Below are 18,308 nucleotides of genomic sequence, written 5' to 3'. Positions count from 1 at the left end.
CAACTGTAAACAATATAGCAGTACATATTATAACTGAACCTACAAAATGCATAGGTCTATAAATCATTCATGAAATTGCTTAATTTAGAAGACATCAGGAAAAAAATAAATAAAAGATTTTAATAAAGTTTACATCTGACAGATTTTGACACTCAGTTCAACATTTTTGTACGTATTCAAGTAATGAAATGAAAACTATTAGTTTTATATGGAATGACTATTCAGCATTCACAAGTTTAGTTAATTTTGACTGACATGACATAAGCAAATGATAATGTTATAAAACAACAGAGAGTTGTATTAAAGCAATTGACGCATGTCCAAAAGCATTTACAATTTGTGGGAAGGAATGAGAAACTATGATGTGCACAAATGACTAATTGTTTTGAGAAATGCATTAACTGTTGTGCAAAAGTAAATAGCGTTGTGAGAAATGCACCAAAGCGACTGAGAAAAACTGTAATCAGAGGAAGGTAGAATAGCTTCAGCAGAATAGACCACCACGTTATCTAGGCCCGTAGCCATCCTGGTGAAAAAGGTGGTTCTTTTTTCTCAAAAAATTGACCTTTTTGCAGTTGTTCGCCTCAATTTCTACTGAATTATGAGGTTTAAATACTGCATTTTAGTTATATTTCAAGCACTATTTTTAGCTGGAGTAGCTGGTCAAATGGTCATCATAACTACACTTTTTGAGGTACCAAAAACATTTGCTCAATAAAGAAGTCTGAAAAAAATTATCTTGTTTACAAATACAAATTTATTACATCATATTATCATTAGAAAAAAGGTAGTTAAAGTTTTAAATGGAAAATGTTGGCCCTATTTTTTTCATCAGCTTTATTACTAAAACAATATCACAATATAATAATAAAAATAACACTTATTGATAGCACAATAACAATTATTATTAACAAACCTATTAGCAATATAGCAAAATCATGCAAAATATTTACTGTGAACTGTAACAACTTATTATGATTTCATCCTTATCTTACTTCATGTTGAATCATCAGTTATAGTAAATCAACTTCTGAAACACAACATAAAACTTCTTTCTTTAATTTTTTACAGCATGCAAAAAACAATGATCTTTTGGTGTGTGAAAGCTGTCAGCCATCTTGTATTAATGATGTCATCAAGCATCAGTCTACTGAAACTGCCATCAAGTCATTTGAAGAAAAATACTAAGAGAATGAACTTTAAATTGATGTTAATTAAGTGTACACAAACACTGTCACTGGTTTAAGCAACCTTCAGTTGGCATTTCTGTCTGGAGTTTGCATGTTCTCCCCGTGTTTGCTTGGGTTTTCTCTGCTTGCTCTAGTTTTCCCCATAGTCTAAAGGCATGCGCTGTATGTGCATTGGGTAAGCTAAATTGGCGGAAATACATGTGGGTGTGAATGCTAGAGTGTAGGGGTGTTTCCCAGTGATGGGTTGCAACTGGAAGGGCATGCGCTGCGGAAAACATATGCTGGTTAAGTTGCTGGTTCATTTCGCTGTGGCGACCCCTGATTAATAAAGGGACTAAAACGAATGAATGAAGTGTTCATAAATTTGGGCACTGTGCATGAAAGGGTTATTTGTAAATTTCTTCAAGTTTCCAACAAGGTTTTTACCTTCAAGTAATACCATAGTAAAACCATTCAGAGGTTCACAAAAAAAATCTACAACCATTATCTTTTACTTATCTCCTAACTTTTTGAAACTTCTGTGGATTAAAAAGACCCTATGGATGTTAAAGGGTTTTCACAGAACTATTTTGCCAATAAGGAACCTTTACTTTTTAACAGTGCCATATCTGGTGCTATATTATTCAAAACATCATTTAATTTAGGGCCACTGATTCTGCATCTTTACTCTCATTTTTTCATTTGCACGTTTTTGCATTTTTTTTCCATTACCAACATAAGCGCACAGCTGTCTCCAAGTTTACAGTTCATTGTGATGGATTGACTTTCTAAACAATGATCCGATAAAAAAAACAAAAAACTTTCATTTATTGCAGTTTAAGTTTGATTCATAAAATATTCATGGCTGTTTGCAATTGAACCTCAACAAAGAATCTCCAGCTATAGTTTATTTATGTATTGCATGCACCAGCCACTTGTAGCAACATCGTCTTGATGAAATATAAATGAGACGTCAAGCGCGTTCACTGCATTCTTTTGCCCCATTCTTCTCTCAACCTTTTATAAAAACAGTAACTCAGCCACAGAACAGGCAAAACACTACGGCAGGACTAAATTGAGGTGAACCATACAGATGTATTCAGGTCAACTGCAAAGAGAGGATGCAGAGCCAACACTATAACAGGAAAGAGGAGCCATGTCGCTTCTTATCAGCGGCTGCCTGCAACATCTCAGTTGTTTTCTTCAAGGAAGAGGAGTGTGTGCGTGATAATAGTGATAATTATCAAGCAATGTCAACAGGATACCAGGATAGACTGTGCAAGTTGTAGTCACTGTAAGAAAGCAGAGAGGAAATAGTGTCTATACAAATAGGAAAAGAAGTGACACGGTTAGTCACATGACAGTAAAAACATGTTAGATGTCACACCCCACATAGAAATTTTCTCAGCTCTGGCCCACACGATCAGCTTTTGCTTGGCCCACATGCCACAGTGAATTACGGTAAATGACTGGACCAAATCTGGCTTCCTGACAAGAACCAAACATGGACCATATCTGGCCCAAGTCTCAGCCAAGTTAATAAACCATAACTGGGCCTGAACTGGACCAGTTATGGCACTTTAGACACACTAGGGGTGTCCTTTTATTCTATCTTATTAAAAAAAACTGACTTTGACATATGGTTAATAATAATATAATCAGTAAAATAATAATTTGGTTAATAAAATCTATGTAATGTATGTTAAATTTAGTAATTTTGCAACACACCGGAAACAACAAATTAATAATTCAAATAATTACATCTTAATTGTTTCCTAAATTAAAATGAAGAAATTAGAAGATGGAAGATGGAAATTACTTTATGTATTAAAATATTTCTTTACTCAAAAAAATCTAATGTGCTAAAAGCTAATGTGGCCCACATCAATTTTTAAAATCTGGGCCAAATTCTACATTTGACATCTGGCCCATGTCTTGTGTGCCACTTGAAAGAAGATACCACCTCTGCCAAACCTATGCCATCTTTGGCCCACATGCTGTATGCCAGTATGTGCAGCTTTATGCCAATACTGGGCAAAAATTCTTTGCTATCTGGGACAAATTAAGTTGTCAAATACACATTATTATACATGAACACATGGACGTCATCTATATGCTATAAAACTGCAGGTTACTATGTTTATATATAATAACTTTAACTGTCAGGGTAGCACGGTGACTCACTGGTTAGCACGATTTGAGTCCCGGTTGAGCCAGTTGGCATTTCTGTGTGGAGTTTGCATGTTCTCCCTGTGTTCATGATGTGGGTTTCCTCCAGGTGCTCCGGTTTCCCCCACAGTCCAAAGACATGCAGAATACGTGAATTGGGTAAACAAAATTGGTTGTAGTGTATAAGTGTGTGTGTGAATGTGTAAGTGTATGGGTGTTGCAGTACTGGGATGCAAATGGAAGGGCATCAACTGTGTAAATGGTTGGCGGTTAATTCCGCTGTGGTGGCCCCTGATAAATAAGGGACTAAGCCAAAGAAAAATGAATGAACTTTAACTGTTAAAAGCTATTAGTTACTAGTTATTACTAGTTACCAAGTTATTAGTGGCAAATACAGTTATGGTAACCTTAACTTTTTCCAAATATGATGGCGATGCAATAATGTGTACCTTCTGTAAAGTTGCTTTGAAACAATGATTATTGTGAAAAGCGCTTTACAAATAAACTTGAACTGAATAGATGTCACACACACATTTATATTAGAACATATCAAATGACTGTGAAGTACTGTAAACGTGTTCACAAAATCACATGTTGTCTGAATAGGTACATTTGAATTTGAACTAATGTGGGTGTACTATGAATGAAATTCAGACATATATTTCCACCATGTTATTTTTATCACATGACCTACCAGTGTTGTTACTTTACTTTCATTGATAAATTATCTACTTTGGCCTAATAGGACAGTCATGTGTTTATCAGATGAGCCCTTTGGGATCTCTGTGGAATAACTAGGTACTTTTTGTCTACTGCTTTGTGAAACAGCATAAATTCACATATAGCCTACTACTTGGCTAACATACTGTTTTACCTACTATATTGTGTAGATGCTATTGCTTATGCAGCATGTTTCAAAACAGTGGTTAGCACCTTACAGCAAGAAGGCTGCTGGTTTCTGTGGATTTTGCATGTTCTCCCCATGTTCGTGTGGATTTCCTCTGGGTGCTCTGATTTCCCCTGAAGTCCAAAGACATGCGCTATGGTGAAATTGAATAAACTAAAGTGGCCGCATAGTGTATGAGTGTGTGCATATAAGAGTGTGTGGGTTTTTCCAGTACTGGATTGCAGTAAAACATACTGCTGCGTAAAACAAATGCCAGAATAGTTGGTGGTTCACTGTGGCAGCCCCTAATAAATAAGGGACTAAGCCGAAGGAAAATGAATAAAATAAATCCTGGAAAAATTAAGCTAATACAAGATAATGTTCACAAAATATCACAACATCTTTGTATTTACATCAGCAAGCTTGTTTATTTTATCCATTACTTTTTAAGGAATGCAGATGGAATAAAGAAAGAGACTGTTATGAAAAGAATGATGGATGATATAAACTCAAGGACAGTGTTATGTGTGTAGCTCTGCATGGGGAGATTTGTCTGTCACATTTCTCCCTTTATGCCTCCAACAATATTTCACTTCAAAACATGCAGAGAGGTCCATATAAAAGAGAGCGAAGTGAACTCTGAAGTTGACATTTAAGACGGCAGCAAAGGTGAAATGACAAGCAATGGCATTCAAAGAAAGGACAAGAACAGAGAATGAAATGAAGAAAGGTAACAGTCGGCTTTTTGAAGTCTCTAGTCAGTGGGTATGATGTAAAATTGGCATAAGAAGGTAATAATTATATTATTATATATTTGTGCTGCTTTTTGGCAAACTGCTGTACAATAAAGTCAAATGATAAATAATAAGAAATGTATTTTTTGTAAAATTAAGTCTACACTTATGACAGTTCAAATGGAAACAGCCCTTTTGGATGATATAACCTACTGTGACAGAAAGAAGGTAGAAGTGAAGGACAATGGCAGTGCTGTAAATGTTGTATCGAAATCTACAGAGAGGAGAAATAATTACCTGACATCTGTTTTGAACAAAGTTAATTAGTCATTTATTTCCCCCAGCCACACATGTGATTGAAATATAAATGCCATTATCCTCTTGTATTCTGTAATGAGTCTGTCATAGAGCATAAATCAAAGTGAACTTCAGCGCTAACTGCTGAAATGGGGAATAGGCAATGTGTTGTCCTATTTCAAATTAAATTATACATCTAATACAGAAGTGTTGGCATCAGATTATTGTTTTAAGCTTCTCAACACAACCAACAGTCGTCAGTTCAGCTGTGAACAACTGTGGGCTGTTTCTAATTTTTTAAATATATAGAGAGAGACAGTAGACGAAATATAAAAACTATGTACTCAAATTTTTTAAATGTTAAACTGTTTTCTTTTTGTTCAACGATAACTAATGTAATCCAGAACACGATCGGAACTAATGTATTGGATTGACGCAACGGAATTTAAATAAAAGGCACGTCTCGCACGTTCTCCCCATCTCTTCCGGGTGAACGGGATGTTGTGGTTAGCAGTAGGCTAACGTGCTCACAGATGAGTACCTGCAGAAATTTTGGATATGTTCGTTAAAACTCAATGAGAACAAATGTCGGCCCCATCCGAATCCGGAGTATCAAAAGCAAGGGAATTAAACCCAGCGACGCTATTGGCGAGTAAAGCGCAGACAGCGGCGGCATTAGTTGCTCAGGCCCGGAGCAAGAAACGGTCCGTGAGCCCCGCCACACACACAACACCACTGACCAATAACATTATCAACAACAACAAAAAGAAGAAGACACAACCCGCACTCTCAACTGCTCAAGCTCAGGTAATTAGCATTTTAGCTCAGTTAATAAAAAGGTGGTAAGAGTTCTGAAAAAAAAACAACTGGTGACATTTTTTTAAATTAAAAGTATTAAGCAAAAAAAAAAAAATCACAGTGTGAAAAATGGGTAATAGACCCATCAAATAAAGTTTTTTAATGTTATAGGATTACGTTTGAAATAAACCAAAATGCAAAGGAAAACATCATATAATATTATGGTAAAGTTGGTTTTATATTCGCACATTCGTTCAGTGACTGCTTCATACATTGTTTACCATGGTACTTTGAATATTCGGACTGAAATCACATGTGAACATGACTTTAAAACATTAGCACTATTAAATTGACTGTACACAATGTTGTACTTTGATGGTTGTTGGCTGCTAAAATGATTTCACTATTAATAATTGGCAATGAAAACTTTTCTGAAATTATATTATTAAAGAAATAGTCTAAATGTGCGAATATATAACCAACTTTACCTCAATTTATATAATAGTAGTATTATTATGTTATATTACTTTTTGTTTGCATTAATTGGCTTAATTTGTCTGTGGATACTATGTACTGTCCCTTATCAAGAAGATAATTTTGTGCATAAACTTTCTGCAAATCTAATTTCTGTAAATATAGTAGTGCTTTCTGCCAGTGTCATTGTTTAGATTAATAGATTTGTGTGTTGTAATGCAGAAAGTTTCTTGAACAATCTTGTAATTGTTCAGACACATTTTGTTTGTGCAAACACTGTAGCCAAGTGTAATTTATTAAACAAATAACAAACTGGTCAGCACATTCAAATATCCACCGTCAGAATTTGGCCATTTGAATAATAATTAATACTAATTTACAGCTTCAAAATTTTTCTAACCTCTCTTGTAAAAGCAATTTACACTTTTTCATATTTGTCACATTTTCTTTCAAGAATAAGGTTCACGATTTATAGAATAAAAGTTACTAGTCAAATGTTCTCTTTCATTAAAGTCAATACAGTAGCGAAAGATGACTTCGCTTATGTCAGATGTTTTCTTGCACAGATGTTGGACTCTTGAAAAATAATTGTTTTAAAACTGAAGTCACATCCGGATTCTACTTGGTCTTAAAGCCTTTTTCGATGGGTTATTGTCACTATTTATGATGACATAACAGTCGAAATGGAACAAATAAGCTCATGTATGGGACAGATTCTGGCCCTTAATTTATCAATGGGGGGTGGGTCTTCTGAGGTACCCGAACCCCACCCCAGCTACAGGCCTGATTGCTTTGGTAACCCACAGCCATATTTTAGACTTAGTCTGACATTTGCTTCACAATTTGTGGTGCTGTAATACAGTTCTGTGCTGGGATAATCTGCTCATCTAATTTGATAATTAAGTGTATTTTCTCATTGGTGGTTTCTATTTGTCACAGGTTGCCCCAGTTGAAGGAACCTCTGAAGTAAAACCAGTGGGATCTGTTGATGTAGAGACTGCTACCAAGAGTTTGCCTTTTAAAAACCCTGACTTTGTGGTAAGTCTGTTCAATATTTCATGTGTGTAAAACACACTGAGTTCAATACATGACTTCAGTTCTTGTATTAGCACTCAGGTATTGGTGGAGCAGCAGCAGGGAAGAAGAACCGGACGTGGAAAAACCTGAAACAGATTTTAGCAGCTGAGAAAGCGCTACCCTGGAAAATCAATGATCCTAACTGTGAGTTTGGCTTTTAAAAAGTAATGAAGCATGTATGAATCAGACTGAATTTTCCGGTATTGTTAGCCAACTACTGTCACAAGTTCTTTTGAAATCAATATAATTCAGTGACTCAGTTTCTCAAAACCATAGTATTGAGAAAAAAAAACACAAATAGCATTATTTGGTTCTAATTACAACTCGTTGCATGTGGTTGGAATTAGGGATGTCCCAATCAGGTTTCGAGTCATTTGATTTAGAGTATCTACCAAAACCTGATCCTTTACTTCTGCAATGCATAAACAAAAACAATAAAGAAAAGCGAAGAAACAGATCTAGGATGTTTCTTATTTAATTTACATTATTTTAACATTTAACAACTCTGTTTGTTGTGTTAAATGTAGCCTTTTCCTTTCCAACTCTTGCATTCCCAAGTTTACATATCCTACAGTTTGCTATGGCAATGCTGTCATCATCAACTTTATAATGGGCCGGTCTCAGAATGACTGATCAATCTGTTTAGGTCAATCTCAGATTTTAATGCGCACACCATGACTATAAAAAGGCATTATCAATCAAGCGCAGATATTACGTGTAGCCATGGCAACGTCTGAAAAAATAAATAAAGAGATCAGCATTTCTATTCCAGCTGAACTTAATCTGCTCATGAAAAGTTAAGGCAAAAATGACCATATATTTTAAAAAGCAACACCACTGCATCAGTGAAACAGACAGTTAGCACGGGAAAACGGCTGCTCAAGTTAATGCGTAATTTTACATTTAAAGTATTTAAATATTTAGGTATAATAAAATAAGTAATGTAATGTGACATTTATTCAATTTTTACTTGGAAAAAGTGGGGAATTGGCCTTAATTTTAAAGTTATCTCAGATGTATTTGCATTAAATTAAGTTTCTACAACAAATTTGACAAAACAAGAATGCATGTAACCTAAGCTAACGTTCAGTGGAAATGTTTAATTTATTTCCCACTTTTACACACGTTGATCAGTTTTTTTTAAAAGTGCTCTTGTGTGTCTGCCTTTTTTATTGATCAAGTGATAGAGGTTGACATGACATTTAAAATGTAACCAGTATTAAAAAATAATTTTTGAATGAATAATCCATTAATCTAGTTACAGTACACATCGAATGTCAATGAAGGTAATAGTTATTTCCTTCTAAAAATATTATTTAAATTTATGTGCAAAATTGGAATAACGCATAAAAGATGTGCGAATAAGCAGTGTTTCCATCCAGTGAATCAAAGAGAACAAAATCACTTCCTAATTAACTGGTGTCAAATAGCAGCAGTAAAAACAAAATATACTGCAGTAAAAAAAGCTGCGTGAATCTTTTCTTTATTTAATAAATGTACTTGCACCTTAGAAGACTATGCTTACACACAATGAACGTGTGGTGGCGTTTGAAGCCATGAGACGTGTTCACACACATTTTCATCATCATATGATCTCTTATAACCTTTTTTTTAATGCGCATAATGAAATTTGTTCAGTAAAAGTGTTTCCATCGTAGTTTAGGTGCATCTTTACTATCAAATAAAAGTTTATCCTACTCCGCTATGGGCGTGTTTTTTCTATGTATTTTTAAAAGTTATGTGCATCATGACACATTACTCGTTTTTGATTGCTGCAATGTATGATTTCAGCAAAAACCGCAAATATATTTAATTTAACTGCGGACACTGAATGCTTAGAATGAAATGCAAACATGTAAGTTCACATACCCTGCTGTACTGGTGAGGTTCGATGTCAGAATGCAGTTGTTTTGATTGTTGATGATTACCCAGGCCTTGTACAGCTTCGTCTTTTTTCCTTGTCTTTGGCTTGGCAGAACCTGTTTTTATAACTACATAGTTTTGAATCTGGTAAGCATGGAACGTTATTTATTGAACATGACCACACACAACAAATTGTTGGCTTTTAAAGACTTGTAGGCTTTTAACATCTCTCTTGTAAAAACACTTGGAGTTTTAATGAGATAGTTGTATATTTCAGGCTGGATACTTGGCCAATATCCATTGGTCTCTTCGAGTCCTTATCAGGAGATAATGTCTGATTCAGATCGAGTCTGAAACCACATTATCTGGCCCGAATTCCGATTACGTGATCAGAGCTGCACATCCCAAGTTAGAATTATGTTTTTTTGTTATTGTGTAATAAGAATAGATCGTGAACGTGACCAAAAGAAACAAGCTAAAGTATAGTATAAAATGAAGCATAAATAAACTAAAGCACGTTTTTTAGAGCGTGTATGTGCTGTAGAGCCACAGCAGAAAATTGAAGGGATTTATTAGAACCTGTAAAATAATGAATAAAAATAGCCATCCTTAGATATCATTATTTTGATATCAAACAGTTTAACAATTAGTATTTATCACTCAGATATTATAACTTGAAATCCTTTACAATAGTACTAGCAAGCATGCTCTGAATGAAAGATATGTAACAGTTCTCTAGAAACAGTCATGACTAAATCATTTCTCAAAAAATACATTATAGCATGTTAAGAGGAATTTATATTTACAAGATGTAAAATAAGTCTCTTATGTCCCTAGAGTGTGTGTGAAGTTTCAGCTCCAAATACCAAACAAAGTTTATAAATAATTGCCCCTTTTAAGCTTTGATCCAAATTGTGCTATTTTAATGACTGTCGCTTTAGTTTCGAATGAGATTGTGCCCTTGTGGGAGTGGGAGGAACTTCGTACACCTATGCATAAGCATAGCAGCAGATTCAAAAATAGAACTAATGTCATCATACTCGGTTAAAAACTGAAAATGTCACAAGTGTCTCAGAAGAAGTTTTTCTATGGAGACTACAATGCTCATTTGTGCATCCTAAAACTCAATGGTGGACGGCTGCTTCTCACTGTAGGAAAAATTGGTTTTTTTTTTCCTCCCCGAGTTCAGGATTCGCTTGAAAGTAGACGCAGGAAACTTAACTTTATCAAGTAATCAAAATTTAATAAAAAGGATCAGATCAACAATGCTGAGCCCAGGAATACTGAAGAGACACCATGAAAAGGCAAACTGGGCGCTCCAGTATTGCCGTACAATTCATAAAACAACAGTTTTTATTCTTGGTTGTCTCCTCCCCACTCTCGATGAGCCTCCAATCCATTATTCGCCTTCCCATCATCAGATCTCATCTCAACCAGTTAGAATCTGCCAGTAGCCTGCAAACACACACACACACAAAACACACATGCACCCCTACACAGACTGAGATACGGCTGATTTTTTGCAGGTGTTAAACCACATCCTGTACCAAAGCACAGCTGTCCATGAGCTCAGATCTCTCGTCTTACTTCTGTGGAAAAACCCCGTTTCTCTAGAAGCGAAGCTTAAGCGGTAGGCTCACATTTCAAACAAAGCAATAGCTCATATTTCAAACAAAGCATTTCATCAGTAAAGAAAATAGTAAAACTTAATATCAATATCAAACATAAAACATCAAAAATATGAAAAACTTAATATCAATTCTGAACATGCATAAAACATTAAAAAATATGATTCCCTCAAAAATATAATTCCCTCAATTCCCTCTCTTGATCTCGAAAGAGATCACACTATATCCAATAGTTCCTCCACTTCCTCTTAAACAGGCAAAGGTCTACCCAATCAGCAGCATTGGCCACTGGTTCCTTAGATTGTTTTGTCAGGAGTAACCTAAAAAGACAAAAGCTGCAATCAAAGAAGTTAGTTTGTCATGATAACATCTCGGTGACAATGGTGTAAATGCTTTCCAGGGACAGCGCAGAACTCTGGCCAGGATACTGTCGACCTGTCAAAAGCTCGAAAGGTGTGAAGTCGGGTCCTGTTGCAGAAGAATGTATAGACATTAATGCAATAGGCAAAACATTCAGTCAGTTAATTTTAGTGTGTACACAGATTTTAGCCAATTTTCTTTCATATCTATAATTATATTTAATGCCGGCAGTACCATGAAAATGAGCCAGACCAAAGGAATGCTCAACAGTTTTCTGTTCCTGAGATAGGTCGACCCAAGGAGGTAAAGAAACCAGACCTCCGCCACTGTGGCAATTTGACATGTACAGCTGTACCCACATATGCGCATTCAAGTTAGATGTTAACCCTTAAATCTTTTGCTAACTTAAGTAATTCATCCATTGGTATCATTTAGACTTTTTCAATTTATATGCCCTAACCTGTCCTCAGACTTCCATCATCTGCTCTAAAACAACAGCCATCAGCAAACTCAGAACTCTAGGAGGAGATGTCAATTACAGTCCAGTCAAGACAGGCCTTAATTAATTTTTTTTTTTTTTAGACACAATTCAGTGATAGGTGCACAATCACAGGAAAGTCGGTTATTATATGTATGGCATTTATAATTGAAACTATTCTATATTGTTTTTGAAATGTCAGAAAGTAAATTAGGTTTAATTCCCAACTGATATGACTAAGTGTGTTAGTTATTATAGGCTTTTTTATGGTTAATATAAGGCTTACGTAACATTAGAGATTTTTTTTTTTTTTTTTTTTTTTTTTTTTTTTTTTTTTTCAATTTGCGACTTTCGGTTTTGTCATTGTTCCCAACTCCTCGGCTTCATGCACTGGATTTATGGCAACTGAAACATGTGGTAAAGCTGTGTCAGCCATCTCATACCTTTTTTTATTGTTCATCAGTTAATTTGGGTGACCACCCCCTCTTTGCCAATTAGTAGACCCTTTCCCTGTAACACCCATTTTGTGCCCACTAGTGACAAGAATTCATCTTCATAGTATAATTTATCGTTTCTGTTATAGAACAGTGTGCAGTGTAGGGGGTCAGATAGTGGTAAGTGAATGCCTAATTGGTTAATCCTGGGTTTCCAAAGGTTGTATAGGGAGACCAAACTGTGAGGGCTTTAGCCTGTGTTGTCCAGCTCCACCTAGTAGATATCAGCACCCTCCCACTACTTGCATGTGGACAGTAACCACTGTCCATCTCATGACGCCCCATGTTTTGAGCAGTTAAATGACCTGTCATTAGGGAAGGTGATGATAACCCCATCAGGTGAACCCAATATGCTGGCTCCCAGTTTAACTAATCAATCTTTCCCCAGAAGGGCCACAGGCACATTTGTTGAGTAGAGAAGACTGTGGCTTAGTTGCTGGTTAGCCACGGTGACGGGTATTGGTTTTTGTAGCTGGCCATCTTTCTGCTTCCCCAGAGAACCTATTACTTCAATTGTCTTACTTGACAACATATCATCAGTCACTGCCCCCTTCGTGACTTTAGTAAGTGTGGCCTCAGTATCCACCAAGGCTGTTAATGGCCTAGCGTTGACCATTATCTACAGTGGGGTTCGGCCTGTCCCCCCCTGCTGGTTCTCTGTGGGTCCCGTCAATAAGTCTCCGCCTCATCCCCCAGGTCCCACACCGGGAATTGAGTGGGCACCTGGTTCCCCCGGGGTTTAGGGGCTGGGGATGACGGGAGAGTTTGTATTGGTTCTGGTCGCCTGCCTCGACCAGCAGCCCCACCTCTTCGAGGATCCCAACCCCCCGCAGGTTGGCTGTTCACTGGACACTGATCTCTCCAGTGGTTTAAATCTCCACACAACAAAACAACCCTTGTTGGTGTCCCCATATCTCCTATCTTTTTTTTTTTTTTTTTTTTTTTTTTTTTTTTTTTTTTTTTGGTTGCCCCCTCTATGATATTGGTTTGGCTACTGTATGTATGTCTGTTGTGCTGTGTTGGGCTGAGGCATAATGGTGACTGTGTGTAAGAAATTAGTGGTTGTGGGCTAGGTTGTGGTGGCTGCACAGGCGACATAGCAGGTACATGAGTCAGAGGAGCAATGACTTGTTGCATTTGTGTATTTTGTCTTACGACCATCTTATTCTGTAATTTAGCTTTAGCCTCTTCCAGCTGTAGTTTCAACAGCTGTGACTTAATATTTTCTAGCTTTCCTTTGTGTTGTTTCAATGTTATATGTGTTCTTTCCTCCATTCCTGCCACCCTCGACATTGTTTGGTTTACACTGTCTCTTGCGAGTTGAATGTTTGCGGTAAACTGCTTTGCTATTTCCTTTTTTACTGCTTCCTCTATTTCTACTTTAGTCTGAACTTCCTTTAGGGCCATTTTCAACTGTCTTTGTTTTTTATCTTCCTCTGTTTCTTCAACCTCTATAGCGCCCTGTTTTATCATGAACTTGAAATCTTTGTTAGCTTGTTTAGTAGTAGTTTCTATTTCTCCCCCTTTTACTATCATTACTGGCATCTGCATTGGTGCTGAGGGGGTTTTGGGTTTTTCTTCTGCACTACTATAGGGTGGGGGTCTCTCTGGTGAGTCCCTTTGATCTGCCCACACAGCACTTTTTACTTTGGTAACCATGGCTGCAGCTACCCTGCTCCATTGTCTCAGTCTATCTTCTGCTTTTTCTATTTCTCTGTTTGCTGCTCCCTTCTTCCAAACCCCAGTTTTGTCCCTATTTTGTCTGGCCAGTACCAAATCTGTATCTGCCCTTTTCTCCTCTGTCAAAAGTATGTTCAGTAACTTTCCCTGATTTTTAGTTGTCTCTGTCCAGCCATTTAGACCTGAGAGATATGTCCACTGACTTTCTAATGTTTTACTTATTTTCTTTCTGTCTTTTGGTTCGGTGTGATGTATTATCTGTTTACAGATACCATCCCACATCTCTTTATATGTTGTCATTTTAACAATGGTTTTGTCTCCCTATTGGGGTCACACACCTCACAATCTTCCTTATGTCCTAATAATCTACACACCCACCACTTAGGAATATTTTTCACCTTTCTTGGTTTGTAATATAACACTTTCAGCATCTAATTATGATTCCTTCATTCACTCGATGTTTTATTCACATGCTCTCAGTCCCTATGAATATAGGGCTCATCAATCACACTCTCCTCTCTGAGCTCCCAGAATGCTGCGTCCGTCCCCACCGTGCCACACTTAAGTGACAGTCCAGAGAAGGTGCGCAGCACTCTGACCTCCCAAATACGGAGTTATTCACTCATACACATGCTCATTCAGGAATCCGCACACACTTGACACTTTAACACAAATTTGCACCCTTTAAAGTTTTGCCTTTTACTCTCTTTTAGGTGTTTTTACGAGTGAGTTAACCTCGCCGGGTAAACTTCAATTCTCAACCATATCAGGAAAACACGATACGAGTTTTTATAATATTTCTTAACCACGCCGGGTCAACTCGTTTTTTATTAATTCAGAGTTTTTATAAATTTGCTTAACCTCGCCGGGTCAACTCTTTGACTGCCAATGCGGAGTTTTTATAAATTTTCTTAACCGCGCCGGGTCAACTCCTTTAATTACTAATTCTGAGTCTTTATAAATTTGTTTAACCACGCCGGGTCGACTCAATAATAATCAATTCTGAGTTTTTATAAATTTGTTTAACCGCGCCGGGTCAACTCAATAATAAACCAATTAATAGTATGAGTCTTTATAAATTTGTTTAACCACGCCGGGTCGACTCGTTTAATAAATCAATTCTGAGTTTTTATAAATTTGTTTAACCACGCCGGGTCAACTCAATGATAATCAATTCTGAGTCTTTATAAATTTGTTTAACCGCGCCGGGTCGACTCAATGATAATCAATTAATAGAATGAGTTTTTAAACCTTGTAACCACGCCGGGTCAACTCATTTTAATTGCCATTGTTGATCTAATTCAAATTATTTATGGATTATGTTGGTATTCAATCCCCAATCAACCTTAAATTTGGTAATTCCAATCTTGCAGTACTTTTATCAAAAAGGTGACTGCTTACCTTATTAGAAGTTCTGCGCAGAGGTTGATTTGAGATCGTCCTCCAACTCGACGAAGCGTCTGAGCGAATCCGGGTGCCCCCTCCAAATTGTAGGAAAAATTGGTTTTTTTTTTCCTCCCCGAGTTCAGGATTCGCTTGAAAGTAGACGCAGGAAACTTAACTTTATCAAGTAATCAAAATTTAATAAAAAGGATCAGATCAACAATGCTGAGCCCAGGAATACTGAAGAGACACCATGAAAAGGCAAACTGGGCGCTCCAGTATTGCCGTACAATTCATAAAACAACAGTTTTTATTCTTGGTTGTCTCCTCCCCACTCTCGATGAGCCTCCAATCCATTATTCGCCTTCCCATCATCAGATCTCATCTCAACCAGTTAGAATCTGCCAGTAGCCTGCAAACACACACACACACAAAACACACATGCACCCCTACACAGACTGAGATACGGCTGATTTTTTGCAGGTGTTAAACCACATCCTGTACCAAAGCACAGCTGTCCATGAGCTCAGATCTCTCGTCTTACTTCTGTGGAAAAACCCCGTTTCTCTAGAAGCGAAGCTTAAGCGGTAGGCTCACATTTCAAACAAAGCAATAGCTCATATTTCAAACAAAGCATTTCATCAGTAAAGAAAATAGTAAAACTTAATATCAATATCAAACATAAAACATCAAAAATATGAAAAACTTAATATCAATTCTGAACATGCATAAAACATTAAAAAATATGATTCCCTCAAAAATATAATTCCCTCATCACTCAGGGTTGTCTATGCTAATGACAGAGTGATTGTCACTAATGGGTGGGGCTTTTCCCTCTAATGACATGCACAAAGGGAGAATGTCAATCAAAGTGTTTCTGCAAACCGTTTTTTCAAGTGTGATTTAAAAAAATAAAAAATAAAAAAATAGAATGAATGAATGAATTTTTACCATTAGAGGCTGGCTGTGTTGACACTATTGCCACACAACTGTGCTTAAACCACTTGTAATAAGATTTTTGCATGATAGGTCTCCTTTAAGCAGCTTAATAGTTTTTCTGGAAAATAGCACCTCTGAAAAATAATGAATAGTTTTGCAAAAACATATGTTGATTATCATGGCACAGTGTCTTTTTGATTTACTTTAACAACCTTTGCATTTCTTTTCTGTGTCAGACTGCAACATAGATGCACCTCCTTCTATGAAGCCAGCCAAAAAGTACTCTGACATCTCAGGTCTACCGGTGAGTTTGTTGCAAATTGTTTTTGCGTTGTTAATGTATTTAAAATCTATTTTTGAACAGACTGTGGGATTAAATCAATAGACTAGTCGTCTTTTATTTTTAGAATCTCACCTGATGTTTGTATCTATGTGTCCCAGGCAAACTACACCGACCCTCAGACTAAACTGCGATTTGCGTCGACTGAAGAGTTTTCCTACATCCGTCAGTTACCCACAGATGTAGTGACTGGATACTTGACTCTGCGTAAAGCAACCTGCATTGTGCCCTGACAGAGACCCACACTAAACAAAGGGTTAATGTTTTTTTTTTTCAAGCACAGACTTTGACTGGATTATTTGGAATTAAATGCTTTTACTCTTATTTTTTTCTAAAACAGTTTATCTGTCATCTTAATTGTGAACCAAATATAATACATTGCCCATGCAGACTGTAGCTGACTTGCTAGATACTTTTTCTTTTGCTGCCATCTACAAGCATCATGATGAATTACAGTAGTCAACATTTGAAGTGCTTCAGAACCTTAAATCAAAATTGTCCTTGAACTATTGAATAGCACTCAATCTGGTCTTGGGACAATTTTCAGAAACATTTTTGATCCATGTTGACTTCTGTACATGCACTGAGAAAATAAACCTGCAAACCTTTTATTTTAACCATATTTAAAATTATACCCTAAATCCAGACAGTATTTCACAGTAGCAGATCTTAAATCAAATCAAATATTACTGTTGGCTATAACCAGTTAAACATGTCAATTTAGACAATGTATAGAAACAGAACTTACATCATTTAGACAATTTATTTCATCTACACTACCTGTACAAGTTTAATGTTTTAGAAATGAGTGCTTTCTACTCATTAAGGTTGCATTTTCTTGATTAAAAATTCAATAAAAAGGCAAATGTTATTTAAATTTAATAAATCTCCAACCTCCACGTCTAAGCAGTGATCCACTTGCTTCACCTCACCTCATCCCAAACTGTTCGGATTATCACACATAGTAAGTGCATGTGCAGGGTTTAGTCCAGAGTCACAGTAGCTGAGGAGTACAAACAGTGCATATATTTGACTTCATATTATTTGTTATTGTTTAAAGATTTCATTTTCATTCCCAAAATGTTTGTGCTTTGGGTCAGTTCCATTATGGGTACACTCCTGTCTGTTACTTTTTTGCTTTAATATTTATTTATGGGGATCAGGTGTTTCAGGGGCTCTATAGATTTTTATAGTCCATTTTAGCAATGAAAATATCACAGTTAATGCAAGGGTCTTTAAAAAAAGACTCACTATTTTTAAAAAGTTGCTGCATTATCTTCCAGATTCTGATGGTGAGGTTTTTCAAAAGATCTGCCACTTTAATAATAATTAAAAAAAAGATTCTTACTTTTTTTTTTCTTACATGGAAACAATTTTGTCCAAGAGTTTAGAAAGCTGCCAGTTTGTCTCACCAAAGTGAGAATTTAACCTTAATAAAAGGAACTAAAACTAAGATTAGGTAAGATAAAATCTAATATTATGAAGCAATAATTTAACCAAATCAAATATTTGCAAATCCAAAACAAATGTGTCTTATGG

General features: G+C 36.3%; 1 protein-coding gene across 1 annotated transcript; it reads left to right on the top strand.

Annotated features, from left to right (window-relative positions):
- The first annotated feature begins 5,733 nt into the window (after positions 1–5,733).
- ino80c (INO80 complex subunit C) lies at positions 5,734–17,169 on the top strand. The gene is given in 5 exon segments (NM_001002108.2): positions 5,734–6,062; positions 7,467–7,565; positions 7,637–7,748; positions 16,666–16,733; positions 16,871–17,169. Coding segments are annotated over 5 exon segments (633 nt in total). The 5' UTR covers positions 5,734–5,840; the 3' UTR covers positions 17,003–17,169.
- Positions 17,170–18,308: the final 1,139 nt, after the last annotated feature.

Source organism: Danio rerio, chromosome 16 (assembly GCF_052040795.2).
Source record: "Danio rerio strain M-AB ecotype USA chromosome 16, GRCz13ab, whole genome shotgun sequence".
Taxonomy (NCBI): Eukaryota; Metazoa; Chordata; class Actinopteri; order Cypriniformes; family Danionidae; genus Danio; species Danio rerio.
This window is presented reverse-complemented; position numbering and strand designations above follow the sequence as displayed.